We start from the raw sequence: 20,000 nt of genomic DNA, 5'->3' as shown, positions 1-20,000 counted from the left end.
TTTTGATTGAATTGTCAACGGATATGTCAGTCATGATATGTTTCACCATTCCAAATTGTCACCATGAGAGCAATTCGAATGTTACCTATTGTTTCAAAACGGTATGATGCGGCTATGTGGTCTAGTGGTATGACACTCGTTTTTCGGATCGGAAGGTCCTGGGTTCGAATCTCGCTCGGCGCATAGTTGAGTCCCTGGAGAAGGCTCTTTACTCACATTCTCTCACCGTACTGAGGTGTAAAATGAGTACCTGGTCGTTAACAGCGTTGTCTCTGTCCGAAATTTTTTTTTTAACATCGCCTAATAGGCGTCTTGTCCCGTCCTAAATGTTAAATGTTGCTGTTGGCCCTGGGCCCCTTGTAAAGCGCTTTAAGCACATTTAGTAGATATTGAACTATATGTAAGCTCACTTTAAAAAAAAAGATGTTTAACATTGAATTAAATTCTCTCTTGATTGGGTTCCTGACATCCCATAGTGGGCAGGGAGGCTCTTGCTGTGTCTTTTATCCCCCTGTATCTGATTTCCAACATGCTTTTTGTCTATGTCTTGGAATGAGATTTCTTGGTTTTGTCCTGGTCCTGGCTGGATACTCTGGCTGAGAGGGAAACAGTCAAATGTATAGTTAGTTTGGGGGACATGATATTATTTTCATTGTAAATCATCTCTCTGTTATGCACTGTATTATGTTGTGTTTACTTATTATATATTGATTTGTAAACATTTGAGTGTATTCCTCTTAGTTGGGACCTGTGCTTGCGTCTGGATGAGATTTTAATGTGATCGCTTGGAACCTACATCTGTTTCCTATTTGAACCAATTTCCCTATGTCTAACCTTTTCTTGGGTGCTTTATTTGTAATTCTGGAACATTTTACTATCCCATTTTCTTCCTTTTTACTGGCGCTGATATGACCTTAAAGAGTTGCAAGCGCCGTAAAACCCTTAACTCACTCAATCCTAACACCGACTATATCCTTAGTTTACCCGGGTTACTTTTACCCCTTACCTATTTATTAAATTCATATGAGACAAATTATAGTCGTAGTATCAAAGTTTTTAATTTTTACATGTTAACGGTAGTTGAATAAAACTATCTATGCACATGCTTACTATTAATACATTTTTTTCTCTCCAATTTTGAAAAGTAGAAAAAATATCTAGGATTGAGTGAGTTAAAAACAACAAAAAATTCCACACAAAAAACCCCAAACAAAAGAAAAACAAAATAAAAACCAACAAAAACAAAACAATGTTACCCACCGTGTCATAGCGTTATGGTGTGAGGGTTTATCTTTGAATTAGATTACCAGATTGTAATGGTTGTGTTGACCAAATATCCTTATCGAAAAGTAATTGAAACAATTGGCAATCTGGCATCAACAAGTGGGCAAAGCAGACACGTTTTCCACACAATTTATAATTATTATAATCTCTCTCTCTCTCTCTCTCTCTCTCTCTCTCTCTCTGTCTCTCTCTCTCTCTCTTTCTTTTTTTTTCTCTCTCTCTCTCTCCATATAAATATAATATACGTATATATATATATATATATATATATATATATATATATATATATATATATATATATATATATATACGTATATAGGGCGGCTCAGAAAAACTGCACTTAGTTTGGAGTTATCCCCCTTCTTTACTATCTTACCTAAAACCTCGAAATTATCATGCCAAAAATAAAGATATAATATTGTTTAAAATTAAGATGTCAAAATTTCATTTTAATTGAGCAAATTGCAATTATGTACTATTCTTCTTCAAGTACCAAGTCTGTGCCAGACATCGGTGATCATGGTACGACATTCATCTCTCTGATCAGATAACCTCAGATAACGAATATTACTCTTCTCTTTCTTTGTCACCCAGCTGTTCAAACTATTCAAATATGTTTTACTTGTTCTACCTTTACTCTTTTTACCTTCTATCTTTCCTGTGAGAGCAAGATGTTCAATACATTTATGTCGGTTTAGGTGCCCTAAAAATTGCATTTGTCTTTTTCTTATTGTACGAATTAATAACCTTTTAGTTTCAGCGTGCTCTAATACTTCTTAATTAGTTTTCTTCTCAATCCATGATATTCTTAACATCCTTCTAAGAAACCACATCTCTGCTCAAGATTCTCTCTAATGTCTTCTGTAATTGTCCAACTTTCACAGCCATATAATAATGCTGACCATACATAGGCCTTCAAACTGCCATAGCGGGCAGGGAGGTACTTACTGTGTCTTCTGTCCCCCTCTATCTGTTTTCCAACATGCTTTCCCTCTTTGTCTTGGAATGAGATTACTTGGTTTTGTCCTGACTCTGGCCTGGGAGAGAAACAGTCGAATGTTTGGGAGATGATATTTTTTCCCTTGTAAATCATCTCTCTGTTATGTACTGTTATTTTTTTTAATTTTAACATACGATTTGTAAATATTTGAGAGTGTTCCTCTTAGTGGGATCTTGTGCTGGTGTCTGGGTGAGACATTTATTTAGGTGATCTCAAACTAAGTACACTGATGGTGTGCTCTTGGAATCTACATCTGCTCCTTATTTGTACCATCCCCCTTTGTATTACTTTTTCCTCAAGACCTTTTAATTGTACATCTAGAATGTTTTTACTATCCATTTTTCTTCCTTTTTACTGGCGCTGATATGACCTAAATGTGTTGCAAGCGCCGTAAAACCCTGAAAATCAAATAAACAGGCCTTCAAAACCCTATGTTTTGTTGTCATTGATTGAGATATTGTAATGATCATACATAATAAAATATAAACATGATTCAAATTAAATGGTTTATGAACTTGCGTGACTTCTTAATTGATTGCACAGTCTGATTGTTACAATCAATTAGACTACTTGAAGTGGGAGTTATAATCTTTTTTGCATCAAAATGAACCTGTATGAGACAGGAAACATTCCCCTGGATAGCCTGTGACTGTGTTGCCAGATTAATTTCAGGCATTCTGCCAACTGGATTTAAAAAATCTGCGAAATACCACAAAAATCTGCCAAACCGTACTATTTATAGTACCCCCTATGAAAACACAGTTTTGTTAAACAAAAAATTCTCAAGGCCGATGTCATAATTTCTTTTTTCATTTCCCAAGTTTTAAAAAAATCACTAATCCATAAAAATTGCCATGGAAAACGTGTAGTAGACCTAAATATTCATCCCTAGGCTTCGGAAAATAAAATCTGCCAAATATCTGCCAAACTGCCAAACCGATTTTTCTCTGCCAGACGACTTCAAATTCTGCTTTAAAAAAAAGGACATTTGGCATAAAATCTGCCAAATTGGCAACCCTGTTTCCAGTTTCCAGCTGCCACTCTGTGACCATGTCAGGTCACGCAATCACTGCATTCTCATGGAATCTCGTGGTATCGTGTTATAAAAGGAATCCTACAATATAATACGACAGTGACTGCTTTATTTTTCAAAGTAATTGTAACTGTTGTTGCTCGAAGCTCGAAGAAATAAATAACAATGTGAAATTGAATGTAAGCTTCGATTTAATATAATCTTATTTTTATATAATCTTTTTTTCGTATATTAAATTGAAGCTTACATTCAATTTCACATTGTTATTTAATTTATGTCTTCGAGCTTCGAGCAGCAACATTTACATAACCCAGTATTCTTCAAGAATAACCTTCCAGCTGCAACACTGTGATTCGTTAGTGCTTTAATCGTTTTTTCATCACATTTTATCTGCTTTCGTATATTATTATTATTAAATTGAAGCTTAGATTCAATTTTACATTGTTATCCATTTGTTTTGCAGAGAACATTATCACTACTAACAGACCTGCTTCCCGTTTGAAACTCAAAAAAATTCATAGTTTTTAGAGTTCAAAAAGTTCAAAAAACGTTTATTTTAGGCAATTGCCAATGTAACTCATACAAGAATATATTTTCATCAACAAATCAAATAAGTAAAATCAATAATATAGCAAGGCAAACAATGAAAATAATAATGATAATAACAGTAATAATAATAATAATAATAATAATAATAATAATAATAATAATAATAATAATAATAATAATAATAATAATAATAATAATAATAACAAGAACAATAATAATAATAATAATAATAATAATAATAATAAGAATAATAATAATAATAATAATAATAATAATAATAATAATAATAATAATAATAATAATAATAATAATAATTATAATGATAATAATAGAAGATAGATAGAAATTGTAGCTTGTCGTCGTAAAAAACTTTACAAATTAATAATAATTTGTCCTCACAATGATTAGATATCAGTCCAAAATCCTTATGATTAAAATATTCACTCTGGTATCAGATTTTATTTTCAATACGTTTTTATGGCTCAGAAATGCTCATGAAATTCTGAAATTGGAGGTAAAATTTGGTAATTATACGAATTTTTCGTAGTACAGTTCTAGGCAGGACTGGACTAGTTGTCTGTTTTCAAAAAGCTTTATCTTTATCTTTAAAATGATTTTATATTTGTGACCCATCGTCTCAAAACGGTATTATGTCGGAACGAGCCACATGCCTAAAAGCCGAATTAAATGTTAAACTGGTCAAAAATATACATTGTTGGCATTAGCACCCTAAAATATGGTGTCCATTCTCCTCAATAAAACATACAAACTCAACACAAGTCTGATGTTTCTGGCTATAAATTCAATTTTCAACATCTTGACCATCCCGACTTAATCCCGTTTTGAGGCGAAGGGTCCTATTTGTTCAAAACTGACCTCTAGGATTCGCAACGCACGAGTTCCTCCATTGTGACCCTTCGTCTCGAAACGGTATTATGTCGGTGTCAATTGAACCCTGAAAAGTGACTTTAGAATTAAATTGATACTAAATACCACATTTTGAGCTTTTGCATTGTGAGAAATTGTCTTCATTCTTTAACATAACAAATCGAAACAAACCCCAAGTTTCATGTTTTTGTCAATAAATTCAATTTTGTTTGCACACAAGTCATCCCTACATAATACCGTTTAGGGACGGTGGGTCACCATATTGTCAATTACCGGGACGTTTCATTGACAAAGAAAGTTGGCCACCGAATATTCCTGGGGACTTCAATTCACTGGATCATCACTTCTTGAATTACCCTCGTTGGACGAGATTCTAGGAAAAAAAGAGACAACCAAATTTGAATTCTTGAAAAATTTACAGCAGAAAATAAAATCTGTTTTTCACGAAGATTGATTGAGTCTTCATTTTCCTCCCCGGCCGCGTCAAATTGTTAAAAAACCAAGGCTGTGTGAAAATTGTGCATTTTGGATAAATATATTACATTTCAAGAACCATTTCTGTTGTCAAAAAGGATACGGATTGCTTCCCTTTCATTCAAAATTGTGACCCAACGTCTTAAAACGGTATTAAGTCGGGATGAACCAGATACTACAAAGTCAAATTATAGTCAAACTGGTCACAAATATAAAACGTTGGTATTTAGCACAGTGAAACATGATATTCCTTCTCCTCTATAAAGCATATAAACTCAACTTAAGTCTGATATTTCTGGCTACAAATTCCATTTTCAGCATCTTAATCATTCCGATTTAATACTGTTTTGAGACGAGGGGTCACAATTAAGTTTATTTTTTATTTTTTATTTTCTGATCGGTAAGAATCATTTGCATAACTTCCAACTTAATCAAACAATTGAAACAAAAAGATACACATTTAATCCAACAAAAATTACTTAATTTTGCCACGGTCATTTCAACAACACGTGGAAATAACACTTAAAACTGTTAAAATTTTCTTGACTTTACACATAACAAAAATATATATTTTATATAAAACTTATGTAAAGTATTGCAGCGATGTGCTGGATTTGATAGATTAAACAAACCGAACTGCCAAGCGGGGGACAGTTTTTTTCTGAGCTACCCGCTATAGATAGTATGCGCTTGGCTAAGAAACTCATAACATTGCCATCCGGAAGTATAACGGTCCAACACACAAAACTGTGTGTATCCATGAACGTTTATAGTCGGGTTAATACAGTTCATTGAGCATTTCTCATGAACGCGGATGGCAAAAAACAATAACAAAGACCTGCGTGACGTCATCTTCGAACTATCTATACAATAGATATAGGATGGTTTCTTTTTTGATTCATTTCCAAATTACGGATGATACGGATTATAAATAACCTCAGAAAAGGACTAGAAAGTGAAATTTGATTTTTAGAAAAGCTAAACAAACAAATCAAATAACACGGTAGAAAAAAGCCAAGACGATTAAAAAAGAAAAAACAACTAAAAAACATTTCATTGTGTTAGAACGTACAGTGTCACTGCCTTTTGGTGCGTATCTACTAAAAATGCGCATTTTCAAATATTTATTTTTGGTAATGCTCTTAGATCGTCCTGCTCAATGTGCACTTCCGTATTCTGTGTTCAATGAGGTTACAGTACAGGGTTTGGAAGTCTATGGGACAATGGCCCGGGCAGTGTCACCTGTGAAATGCGCCTACGAGTGCTGGAGGAGGAGGAGGGAAGTGATGCCCTATTGCGAGGCATTCACGTACCATCCGGTCAACAGGACATGCGAATTTTATTCAACGGGAATAAGTCCGATGAACGGATTGGGGCAGCCAGTCCTGCACGTGTTCATGTATCATGGTATGTTCAAAGGGATAGATTTTGAAATGATCTCACAGGGTGGCGGGGGGGGGGGGGGGGGCCTGACCTCCCATAAGTGAGCAGGTATCTACCGCCAACTGGGAAAACTTTGCCTCTGCGAATTTGGAGCATTTTGAATAATTTCAGCTTTTTTAATTGTAATTATTGTACCCGTTAAAAGACTTGAATCTTTATCAAAGGAATTAACTGCCACAACCTAAACAATCTCTTATTGGTCCAAAATTCAAGAGGCAAAGTTTCCCCTTTTAGGCAATGTTACTCAGTTGACGGTACTTACTGTGTCTTCTATCCCCTTATGTCTGTTTTCCAACATGCTTTCTGTCTTTGTCATGGAATGAGATTACTTGGTTTAGTCCTGGCCCTGCCCTGGCCCGATACCCTTCCGGGGAGGGAAACAGTCTAATGTATTGTTAGAATTTTGCGAGATGATATTTTTCGTCTTGTAAATCATCTCTCTGTTATATTATAATAGTTTTACATATGATTGGTGAAAATGAGGTGTTTTCCTCTTAGTGGGGACCTGTGCTTGAACCAGGATGAGACTTTTAGATGATCTCAAACTAAGTACAATGATAGTGTGTTCTTGGAATCTACATCTGTTTGAACCATTTGAACCAATTCCCCTTTGTCTTACCTTTTCTTGGGTGCTTTAATTGTAATTCTATAACTTTTTCTTATCCCATTTTCTTCCTTTTTACTGGCGCCGATACGACCTTAATGTAATGCAAGCGCCGTAAAAACCCTTAAAAACAAAAACAAAACAAAAAACAAATGAGCTCAGAATGTTTGGCTATGTAGTCTAGTGGTATGACACTCACCTTCGCATCGGAAGTTCCTGGGTTAAAGTCACGCTCTAGGTATCATAAATGTTGAGTCCTTAGAGAAGGTTCTATGCCCATATTCTCTCACCGTACTTAGGTGTAAAATGAGTTACCTGGCCGTAAACATCGTTGGCTTAGTCGAAAGAAAAGTTGTAATAACGCCTAAAAGGCGTCATGCCTTACCTGCATGCCTCGAGTTTCTGTTGGCTTGGGATCTCTTGTAAAGTGTTTTGAGCACGTTTCCTGGATATTGTGCTATAAAAATACTCAGATATAATACGAAGAGGCCACCCCCCCACCCACCCAAAAAGAAGACAACAACAACAACAAAAACCCAGCGCTGTCAGTTTATAATGAGATGAGAAAAATAGGATAAAAATAGAATATAAACATTGATAGGCCTGATCTCTCTCTCTCTGCAGACTCGCCATGGCCATCGCGCTTTGATATGCTTCATTTATTAGGATATATATGTATATATATATATATATATATATATATATATATTATATATATATATATATATACACCTCATATATCCATTATCTTTTTTATCTTATTGTGTAATTATAACACGTCTGTACAAAAAATTTCCTTTTTGGGATGCAATAAAGTATTATTATTATTATTTTATTATTATTATTATTATTATTATTATTATTATTATTATTATTATTATTATTATTATTATTATTATTATTATTATTATTATTATTATTATTATATTATTATTATTATTATTATATTATTATTATTTATTATATATTATTATTATTATTATTATTATTATTATTATTATTATTATTATTATTATTATTATTATTATTATTATTATTATTATTATTATTATTATTATTTTATTTTTTTTATTATTATTATTATTATTATTATTATTATTATTATTATTATTATTATTATTATTATTATTATCATTATTATTATTATTATTATTATTATTATTATTATCATTATTATTATTATCATTATCATTATCATTATCATTATCATTCTAGTCACAGGCATGTTTCATCGAATTACCGTCGGCAATCGTCAATTCTCTATACTCGTGTCCTCGATGAAAAGGAAATTCGCCGATGCCCGGGCACATTGCAATGCCCTTGGGGGATACCTCATTCAAGTAGACTCAGTGGAGGAACTGGAGGCGTTGAGCATGGTCGTGGCAGATCAGAGGCACAGTGAGTTTTGATGCTATGCTTTTAGGTAAAATACGTACTGGGGGGGGGGGGGGGGGGGGGTACCTCATTCAAGTAGACTCCGCGGAGGAACTGGAGGCGTTGAGGATGGTCGTGGCAGATCAGACGCACGGTGAGTTTTGATGCTATGCGTTTAGGTAAAATACGTAGGTCTAAAACATTAGTCAGCTGGATATAGATAGTATGCGCTAGGCTAAGAAGTTCACAACATTGCCACCCGGAAGTAAAATAGACCAACACATAAAACCATGTGTAACATTAAACGTTAATGGTATGTGAATACAGTTTAGTGAGAATTACTCATAAACGCGGATGGCAAAAATCAATAACAAAGACCTGCGTGACGTCAATTTCATTCTATCTATAGATAGAATGAAGATGACGTCACTCAGGTCTTTGTTTTTGGGGGTTTTTTTTTGCCATCCACGTTTATGAGTAATTCTCACTTAACTTTATCATCCAGACTATAAGAGTTCATGGTTACACAGAGTTTTGTGTGTTAGCCCGTTGTACTTCCGGATGGCAATGTTGTGACCTTCTTAGCCAATCACACAGCATCAAAAGTCTGATAGATAGAATTTAGTGAGAACGTGTCATAAAGATGGCTGTCTGAAAACAAGAGCTGAGTGGCGTGAATTTCGTTCCTTCAATAATAAGATAATAAATCGAATGAATTTAGTTGACCTCGCTAAGATTTTTGTTACTGTTTTTAGACCGTCTGTTGAGTGATTAGTTCTCATCAAAGTCCTTGTAACAAATTTTAATAAATCAATATACATAATTTTGTGATGCCTGAGACCGTGGCCTTCGTAAAGTTATGGCCTGATACTGACCAAAAAATGACGTCAAAATGCCAGTCTTTTGCCACAAAAGAAAACAAATCGTGAGTTGTATTCAATAGTTCAACCAATGAAATAACTTGTTTCCATGAGCTCTACTAACGACAACTCACTAAGCGGTGCAAAAACCAAATAATGACGTCAAATGCCAGTCTTTTTGGATTTCAGTATCAAGCTGTAACATAACGATGGCTTCGCTTAGACAGACGTGATTGACCGTAGCCATCGTTAAGTTTTTCACCTGACATTGAAATCCAAAAAGGCTGGCAGTTTGACGTCATTATTTGGTTTTTGCACCGCCTAGTGAGTTGTTGTTAGTAGTGCTCATTATGGAAACAAGTGGTCCCATTGGTTAAACTAGTGAATACAACTCACGATTTATTTTCATTTGAGGCCAAAGACTGGTATTTTGACGTCATTTTTTGGTCAGTGTCAGGCTATAGATATAACGAAGATGACGTCATACAGGCCTTTGTTATTGTTTTTTGCCATCCGCGTTTGTGAGTAATGCTCACTGAACTGTATTAACCCGACTATAAACGTTCATGGATACACACAGTTTTGTGTGTTGGTCCGTTATATTTCCGGATGGCAATGTTATGAGCTTCTTAGCCAAGCGCATACTAATTATGAGTTAACGATGGCTACGGATTGACACGTAAGCTCGTGCAGCGATTGGTAAAGCAAATATCAGGAATTCCAAAAAGCATGAGTGTAAGAATCGTATATTATTCCACCCCTCTCCCTAAATAGTAACGCGTAATGATATCATGTTTACAATAATACAAGAGCCCCCCCCCCCCCCCCCCCATCCCCTAAAAAAAAAAAAAAAAAAAAAAAGACAACTAAAAAACCCCAGCGCTGTCAGTGTACAATGAGATGAGAAAAATAGGATAAAAATAGAATATAAACATTGATAGGCCTCATCTCTCTCTATGGCCATCGCGCTTCATTTAGGATATATATATATATATATATTATTATCTATTATCTATTTTATCTTATTGTGTAATTATAACACATCAGTGACGTCAGATTATAGATCATTAACTTTCACCAAAAATTGATTCTTTAAAAAGAAGTAGACCTATATCTATCACTTAAATCTTTTTGAAAATGTCTTTCATTCCAAGATGACGAAATATGAATCGACTGAGGGGTAGACAAAAAGATTTCTTTCACGTCTTGCGTTTTCGAATTCGAACTTTGTTCCCAACGCGCACTCGCAAGCTCGTGCAACGGTTGGGAAAACAAACGTCCGGAATACGCTTCAACAGTCTTAACGTCAAACCTCGTAGTGACGCATGGTAACTTAGTAACTGGCTTTAAACTATCGGAACAATGGCGGACGCCCTTATGAATTATTTCTCAGACGAGCATAAAAGCGTATCCAGAGGGGATAAATACCCATTATAAACCTGATCATGTTTTGACTTTTACACATTCTGATCATAAGACATATGAAAAGTTCTAGCCAGCATGAAGAATAAAAAGTACCAATTTTCCTTGTTTAGACCCACGATGGCCGCCGTTGCTGGGCGACGTGACATCAGACTTTTGAATCCAATTCCAAAAAGCAAGAGTGTAAGAACGTGGCCATCCTTAACATAAAGCCTGACACTGACCAACAAATGACGTCAAAGGACAAGTCTTTGGTGGCCACAAAAGAAAACAAATCGTGAGTTGTATTCAACAGTTCAACCAATGGAATCACTTGTTTCCTTGAGCTCTACTAACGACAACTCACTAGGCGGTGCAAAAACCAAATAATGACGTCAAAATGCCAGTCTTTTTGGAGTTCAGTGTCAGGCTATAACATAACGATGGCTCCGCCAGAACCCACAGGGACTTATAGTTTGGCGTCATTTTCTAAGTCTTTGCACCGCCTAGTGCGTTGTCGTAAGTAGAGCTCAAGGAAACACGCAATTCCATTGGTTGAACTATTGAATACAACCCACGATTTGTTTTCTTTTGTGGCCAAAGACTCGTCTTTTGACGTCATTTGTTGGTCAGTATCAGGGTATCCATCGTTAACATATAGCTAGCCTGGCACTAGAACCCTCAAAGACTTATAGTTTGACGCCATTTTTAGCTTTGTGTAGCTTCTGGTGAGTTGTCGTTAGTAGAGCTTAAGGAAACAAGAGATTCCATTGGTTGAACTATTGAATACAACTCACGATTTGTTTTCTTTTGTGGCCAAAGACTCGTCTTTTGACGTCATTTTTTTGGTCAGTGTCAGGCAGCAGGCTATAGATAGAATGCGCTTGGCCAAGGAGTTCACAACATTGCCATCCGGAAGTATAACGAACCAACACACAAACTCTGTGTAACCATGAACTTTTATAGTCTGGTTAATACAGTTTAGTGAGAACAACTCACAAACGCGGATGGCAAAAACAATAACAAAGGCCTGAGTGACGTCATCTGCATACTATCTATAGATAGTATGCGCTTGGCTAAGAAGCTCATAACATTGCCATCCGGAAGTATAACGGACCAACACATAAAACCGTGTGTATCCATGAACGTTTATAGTCTGGTTAATACAGTTCAGTGAGCATTACTCATAAACTCTTTGATATTGTTTTTTGCCATCCGCGTTTATGAGTAATGCTCACTGAACAGTATTAACCCAACTATAAACGTTCATGGATACACACAGTTTTGTGTGTTGGTCCGTTATACTTCCGGATGGCAATGTTACGAGCTTCTTAGCCAAGCGCATACTATCTTTAAGTTAACGGTGGCTCTGGTAAGAATCGTATTTATTGTCTATCATTTCATACAATGGAATGCACACAGGATGCCTCAGAAGCTTGGATCCAGTAACAGATCGTATCTATTCTGAAAGCTGGAAGATCTCATTATTTAATTTTTTAATTGAGCTTTTATATAGGGCAATATCCTCTAAACGTGCTCAAAGCGCTTTGCAAGGGGTCCCACCCTGGCCAACAGCAACACCTAACATGGAGGACGAGACATGATGACGCCTGTTAGGCGATATTACAATTTTCTCGGAGAGAGAATAAGCTATTAACGGCCAGGTACTCATTTTTGTAAAGCGCTTTGAGCGCGTTTAATGGATATTGTTGCGCTATATAAAACTCACGTTTCTTAAATGCATTTTTTGTTTGGTGTTTCTATTTTACGAAACCCGCGAGACCCAGGTTCACTCCTCACTGGTGTACACTTCCCTGAATCTCAGGTTCACTCCCCCAATTATGAACACTTCCCCGAATCCCAGGTTCACTGGCCACTTTTGCCTAATTCCCGTAATTTTGTCGGATATTGTCGGGTTTCGTTGCTTTTTTTTTACGAAACCCGCCGAAACCCAATCTCAGGTTCACTCCCCAAAGGGGTACACTTCCCTGAGTCTCCGATTCACTCCCCACTGCTGCCTACTTCCCATAACTTTATCGTCGGGTTTCGGCGGATTTTGGGCGGATTTCGGTGGGTTTCGGCGGATTTCGGTGGGTTTCGGTGGGTTTCAGTGGGTTTCGGCGGGTTTCGGCGGATTTTGTCGGGTTTCGGCGGGTTTCGGCGGGTTTCGGCGGATTTCGGCGGGGTTGGGCGGGTTTCGGTGGGTTTCGTAAAAAGGAACACGGGTTTTTTGGTTTCAAAATTTAATTTTTAAAAATCTTCTAACAGGTATTTTGTATGTCGGAGCAACAGACATTGCCAAGGAGGGAGAATGGGTCACTGACCGAGACGGCACACCGTTAAACTTTGACGTCATGTCCTGGGGTGTCAATGCACCAGACAATTTTAAAGCTATATAGCACTGCGGCTGTATTCTGAAAGATTCTCCAAACTATTTGCTGGACGTCTCCTGTACCAGAGCTTTTTCATTCATCTGTGAACAATATGTCTAGATGCACGTCCAATTTTCTTCTTTTGTTCTCGAGCTTTATATATATATATATATATATATATATATATATATATAATATATATATATATATATATATATATATATATATGAGTGTTGTGGGTACCGTAGGTACGAAAGTGCTCGATAATGATGGTTAAAGCTAATATAAAATATAAATTGTCACTCACATTATATGGCCGAGACGTTCGTTTCTGTGGTTTTATTCCACGTCCTCAGTCCACAGAAACGAACGTCTCGGCCATTTATTGTGAGTGACAATTTATATTATATATATATATATATATATAATATATATATAATATATATAATATATATATATATATATATATATATAAAGCTCAAGAAGCACTAGACGATACAAAGACTTAGAAAATGACGCCAAACTATAAGTGCCTGTGGGTTCTAGCGTCGCCATCGTTAAGTTATAGCCTGACACTGAAATCCAAAAAGAATGGCATTTTGGCGTCATTATTTGGTTTTTGAACCGCCTAGTGAGTTGTCGTTAGTAGATAGAGCTCATATATATAATATATATATATATATATATATATATATAATATATATATATATATATATATATATAATATATATATAATATAGTTACAGTGGATGACACAATCAGTCGGATAGTGAAAAGATTTGAACTGAGACATTGCCCTGTCTAGTTAGAAGGTCAATTTTGATCCAAAATGAGTTCTTGTCATAAATGTGGCCCTTCGCCTCAAAATGGTATTAAGTCGAGTTGGTTAAGATGTTAAAAAAATTGAATTCATAGCCAGAAATATCAGACTTGTGTTGAGTTTGTATGGTTTATTGAGGAGAAAGGATACCGTATTTTAGGGTGCTAATGCCAACAATTTATATTTTTGACCAGTTTTAACATTTAATTTGTCTTTTAAGCATCTGGTTCGTTCCGACATAATACCGTTTTGATACGATGGGTCACATTTATATATATATATAAATATATATATATATAATATATAAATATATATATATGTTACAGTGGATGACACAATCAGTTGGATGGTGAAAAGGTTTGAACTGAGACATTGCTAAGTTTAGTTAGAAAGTCAATTTTTATCCAAAATGAGTTCTTGTCATAAATTAATCAATAAATCAACCCTTTATATTTATTTATTTATTTATTTATTTATTTATTTATTTACATGCCTCTTTACAGTCTACAACATCGTAATTGTGACCTTTCGTCTCAAAACGGTATTATGTCGGAACAAACCATATGCCTAAAAGCTGGTCAAAAATATAAACTGTTGGCATTCGCACCCTAAAATATGGTATCCATTCTCCTCAATAAAACATACAAACTCAACGCAAGTCTGATATTTCTGGCTGTAAATTCAATATTCAATATCTTTACCAACTCGACTTTATACCGTTTTGCATCGAAGGGTCACAATTGATTGGAACCGGCGTGTAGGTACATATTAGCAGGTCTGATAACCAAATGCGATTATGGGCCGGTTTTAACATTGTTGTCATGGTTCCTTTTTTTTTTTTTTTTTGTCGGTTTGAGAGTATTTATTTCCATTACAACAATGAGCCCATAATAATTTGGGTTATCAGACCTGCAAATAAGTACATGTCGATTGTTACCAATCGCCTTCGAACGATATTATATCGGGTTGGTGAAGAAGCTGATATTAACCTTATAACCCCAAAATCAACGTGCACATATATGAAGGTCTATCATCCGAACGCATTTAATTGGCCTCGTTTAATATTGTTTTAATGTTAATTTTTCTGAAAATCTCATAGAATGGCGAAAAATATTGGCCATTGCAATAATGTTAAACTAGGCCCATAATTGCGTTCGGATGTCAGACCTGCATATATATATATATATATATAAATATATATATATATATATATATATATATATAATATATAATATATAATATATATATATATATATATATATAAATATATATATATATATATATATATATTATTATAAATATAAATTGTCACTCACATTATAAGCATAAAATGTGAGTGACAATTTATATTTATATTAGCTCTAACCATCATTATCGATCACTTTCGTACCTACGAGTACCCACCAACACTCATATATATATATATATATATATATATATATATATATATATATATATATATATATATATATATATATATATATAAACTTGAGCTTTTATATAGCGCTTTAGAAAGCTTTTAAAGGCCATGGACTAAATTTGCACCTGAGTACGGTGAGAGAATGTGAGTAAAGCGACCTTTCCACGGACTCAACTGTGCGCCGAGCGAGGCTCGAACCCAGAACCGAAAGCCACCCATTATCTCATTCGTCTGTAGTGTTTTCACTCATCCTGTTTTGTTGATGAAGGGGAAACCAGACACGTCCACATTATCTGTTTTCGTATATTAAATTGAAGCTTACATTCAGTCTCACATAGTTATTTATTTCTTCGAGTTTCGAGCAGCAACATTTACATTGTCAATCCAACATAACACCACATTGACATGGTGGGTAATATCAGAACTTCAGTAGTCATGACGTCACTTCAATAGTACTGACGCATAGTAGCTTTGAATAACTGGTTCTAAAATATCTGAAAATGGCGGACGCCCTTATGAAATATTCTCCGACGAGCATAAAAGTGTATCTAGAGGAGAAAAAAAACCCATTATAAATCTGATTATGTTTTGACTTTAATACATTCTTATCACATCTCATGTGAAAAAGTTCTAGCCAGCATGAAGAATAAAAAGTTCCGATTTTCTTATTTAGAACCAAGTTGCTGGTTGCTGGGCGGATGTGAAATCAGACTATTTAATCCTATTGACATTTCAGAAACTCGTAGTTTACAAGGGTAAAAAAGAAGAAAAGTCAACATAAAAATAACTTTACAAAATATAGATAGTTTGAAGGTGACGTCACTCGTGTCTTTGTTATTGTTTTTGCCATCCGCGTTTATGAGTAATGCTCACTGAACTGTATTAACCTGACTATAAACGTTCATGGATACACACAGTTTTGTGCGTTGTTCCGTTATACTTCCGGATGGCAATGTTATGAGCCTCTTAGCCAAGCGCATACTATCTATACTTTGCCCGCAACGTGTTTAAAATATACACTCCAAAATTCCTAAATTATAATATTATAGGGAATGAGATTAGCGGAAGAGTAGCGTCCCTTGATTGGACGTCACCTTACAGAGAGAACGTCAATTTGGTTTTGAAGTGTCTCAAGCCGCTTTCACCGGAAGCGAGGACGAGAGACGCATGCGCACAACGTACATACGTTCTCTCTCTAATAACTTTTCCGCCGGTGACGTCACATACTATGGGTGACGTCCAATCAAGAGACGCTACTCTTCCGCTAATCTCATTCCCTATAGGTTCTCTGGAATGGCATTTTCCCTTTCAATAAGATTTATTGAGTCAAAAAAAAAAAAACACTTTTGAAGCTCTGTAGTCAGAGCCAAAAATATTCGTAATTTCTACGTATTTTTCGTAATACTAGACCGGTCAGTAATATTATTACAGTGAATGACATAATCAGTCGGATGGTGAAAAGGTTTGAACTGAGATATTGCCAAGTTTAGTTAGAAGGTCAATTTTTAAAAAATAAATCAAAAATGAGTTCTTGTCATATCTAAATAATTAAATCAACTCTATTTGTACATCTTCGGGAAAAATCAAAGCTTAATTTCATTTCTAATTTTTTTTACACCTAGTCAAGTTGAAAAAGTATGAAATTTGAGAAAAGTTGCTGAATACCATTCCCATTCATAACGTCATGAAAAATCACCCGATTTACTTCAAATAAAGATTAAAATACTCTGGAGAGCATATTCTTTCACAAAGTGTAAGAAATGCAAATACAAAATGTTCACCTTCCGACTGATTTTGTCATGCACTGACACATTTATTACTTCGAGCTTCGAGCAGCTTTATTTACATTGCCAATCCGACATATCAGTTATTATGGAATATTCTAGTGAAATTGAAAGCTACGATTAAAGAAATAGGAATGGCACAAAGACCGGAAATGACATACTCTGCCAATCCAGCAAAATAACCAGATTGCTTCGCTGGGTAGGAAGCTCACAACATTGCCATCCGGAAGTATAACGAACCAGCACACAAAACGCTGTGTAACAATGATTTTTTTATAGTCTGGATAATACAATTTAGTGAGAATTACTCATAAACTCAAAGAATGTACGAGGAGGTTAAAGGCGTTTGAGATGTGGGTGCATAGAAGAATGTTGAGGCTATCATGGACAGACAGGTGTACGAACGAGAAAGTGTTGGAGAAGGTGAGAAAGGGAAGAATGTTGACCGATACCATCAGAAAGAGGCAGTTATGGTTTCTGGGACATGTGTGGAGAAAAGACGGAATAGAAAAGTTGGTAACATCTGGGATGATCGAAGGAATGAGAGCTAGAGGAAGGCAAAGAATGACTTATCTAAATAACCTGAGAATGGCCAAATGTGACTTTAAAACAAACACAGATTTCATGCGCACCGCAGAGGATCGTGATTCGTGGAGACAGCTGACCGGCAACGTGCTCAAGAGCACAAGCCACGATGGATGATGATGACTCATACACGTGGATGGCAAAAAGCAATAACAAAGACCAGAGTGACGTCACAACTTCATTCTATCTATAGATAGTTAGAAGATAACGTCACTCAGGCCTTTGTTATTGTTTTTTGCCATCCGCCTTTATGAGTAATTCTCACTAAACCGTATTAACCTGACTATAAACGTTCATCTTTACACACAGTTTTGTGTGTTGGTTCTTTATACTTCCGGATGGCAGTGTTATGAGCTTCTTAGCCAAGCGCACACTATCTTTTTCAGTATCAGTTATTATGGAATATTCTAGTGAAATCGAAAGCTACGATAAAGGAAATGGGAATGGCACAAAGAAGCACACTGACGTAACCTATGTACTGACACTCTACCCTGCTGTTGTATCACATAGTTATTTGTTACAGTGAATGACATAATCAGTCGGATGGTGAAAAGGTTTGAACTTAGATATTGCCAAGTTTAGTTAGAAGGTCAATTTTTATCAAAAATGAGTTCTTGTCATAAATGATTAAATCAACCTTTTTTGTACATCTTCGGGAAATATCAAAGCTTAATTTCACTTCGAAATATTTTTTACACCTAGTCAAGATGAAAAAGTGTGACATTTGAGAAAAGTTGCTGGATACCTTTCCCATACATCTGACCATAACTTCATGAAAAATCACCCGATTTACTTCAAATAAAGATTAAAATTCTCAGGAGATCATATTCTTTCAGAACATGCCGAAAAATGAAAATCCAAAATTTTCACCTTCCGACTGATTTTGTAATGCACCGACACATTTATTACTTCGAGCTTCGAGCAGCTTTATTTACATTGCCAATCCGAAATATCAGTTATTATGGAATATTCTAGTGAAATCGAAAGCTACGATAAAGGAAATGGGAATGGCACAGAGAAGCACACTGACGTAACCTATGTACTGACTCTCTGGCCTGTCATCTTTTGCGGACTCCTTCTTGTTGCGGTGTGATGACAGCTGGACTGTGTCCACCTTGAGCTCTTTTTGAATCTTTGAGATCATTTCCTCCAGGGCTTTTGGGGACGGGTTGAGGTCGAATTTGAGGCAGTTACAGGGGCAGAGTTTGTTGATGGGTTTGGTGTTGTTTTCCGGTGGTGACGTCATGTTCCGGAGAAAGTCTATGGAATTTTTGGAAACGGGAGTTGGGTCGGGAGGAGGTGGGGTGGGGGTGGTGGGGCTGGTTGTAGGGGTTGAGGTAGTGGTGGTGGTTGTGGGGGTTGTGGGGGTTGTGGGGGTGGTGGGGGTGGTTGTGGGGGTTGAGGTGGTTGTGGGGGTTGTGGTGGTTGTTGGGGTTGTGGTAGTTGTTGGTGTTGTGGTGGTAGTAGGGGTTGTCGTGGTTGTTGGTGTTGTGGTGGTAGTAGGGGTTGTGGTAGTTGTTGGTGTTGTGGTGGTAGTAGGGGTTGTGGTGGTTGTGGGGGTTGTGGTGGTAGTAGTTGGCTTCGTCGTCATTGATGGTGCTGTTGATATAAAATAATAATAATAATAATAATAATAATAATAATAATAATAAAAAATAAAAATAATAACAATAATAATAATAATAAAATAATAATAATAATAATAATAAATAATAAAAATAATAATAATAATAATAATAATAATAATAATAATAATAACAATAATAATAATAACAATAATAATAATAATAATAATAAAAAATAATAATAATAATAATAATAATAATAATAATAATAATAATAATAATAATAATAATAATAATAATAATATAATAAAATAATAATAATAATAATAATAAAAATAATAATAATAATAATAACAATAATAATAATAATAATAATAATAATAATAATAATAAAAATAATAATAATAATAATAATAATAACAATAATAATAGTAATAATAATAATGATAATGGTAATAATAATAATAATAATAATAATAATAATAATAATAATAATAATAAATAATAATAATAATAATAATAATAATAATAATAATAATGATAA

The 20,000-nt window shown here is 35.1% G+C and overlaps 2 protein-coding genes across 2 annotated transcripts; one reads left to right on the top strand and one right to left on the bottom strand.

Annotated features, from left to right (window-relative positions):
• Nucleotides 1–5,638: 5,638 nt before the first annotated feature.
• Nucleotides 5,639–13,436, top strand: LOC144958995 (uncharacterized). The gene is made up of 3 exons (XM_078891308.1): nt 5,639–6,635; nt 8,491–8,673; nt 13,179–13,436. The coding sequence occupies exons 1-3, from the start codon at nt 6,335–6,337 to the stop codon at nt 13,307–13,309; spliced, it is 615 nt and encodes a 204-aa protein (XP_078747434.1). The 5' UTR covers nt 5,639–6,334; the 3' UTR covers nt 13,310–13,436.
• Nucleotides 13,437–18,180: 4,744 nt separating this feature from the next.
• LOC144958971 (uncharacterized) lies at nt 18,181–19,137 on the bottom strand. The gene has a single exon (XM_078891272.1). It carries the CDS (start codon nt 19,135–19,137, stop codon nt 18,844–18,846), a length of 294 nt encoding a protein of 97 aa, XP_078747398.1. The 3' UTR covers nt 18,181–18,843.
• Nucleotides 19,138–20,000: the final 863 nt, after the last annotated feature.

This window comes from Berghia stephanieae, chromosome 13 (genome assembly GCF_034508935.2).
Source record: "Berghia stephanieae isolate SIO BIC M18660-M18661 chromosome 13, UCSD_Bste_1.3, whole genome shotgun sequence".
Classification (NCBI taxonomy): Eukaryota; Metazoa; Mollusca; class Gastropoda; order Nudibranchia; family Aeolidiidae; genus Berghia; species Berghia stephanieae.
Note: the sequence above shows the minus strand (reverse complement) of the source record. Positions and strands in the feature narration are given on the sequence as shown.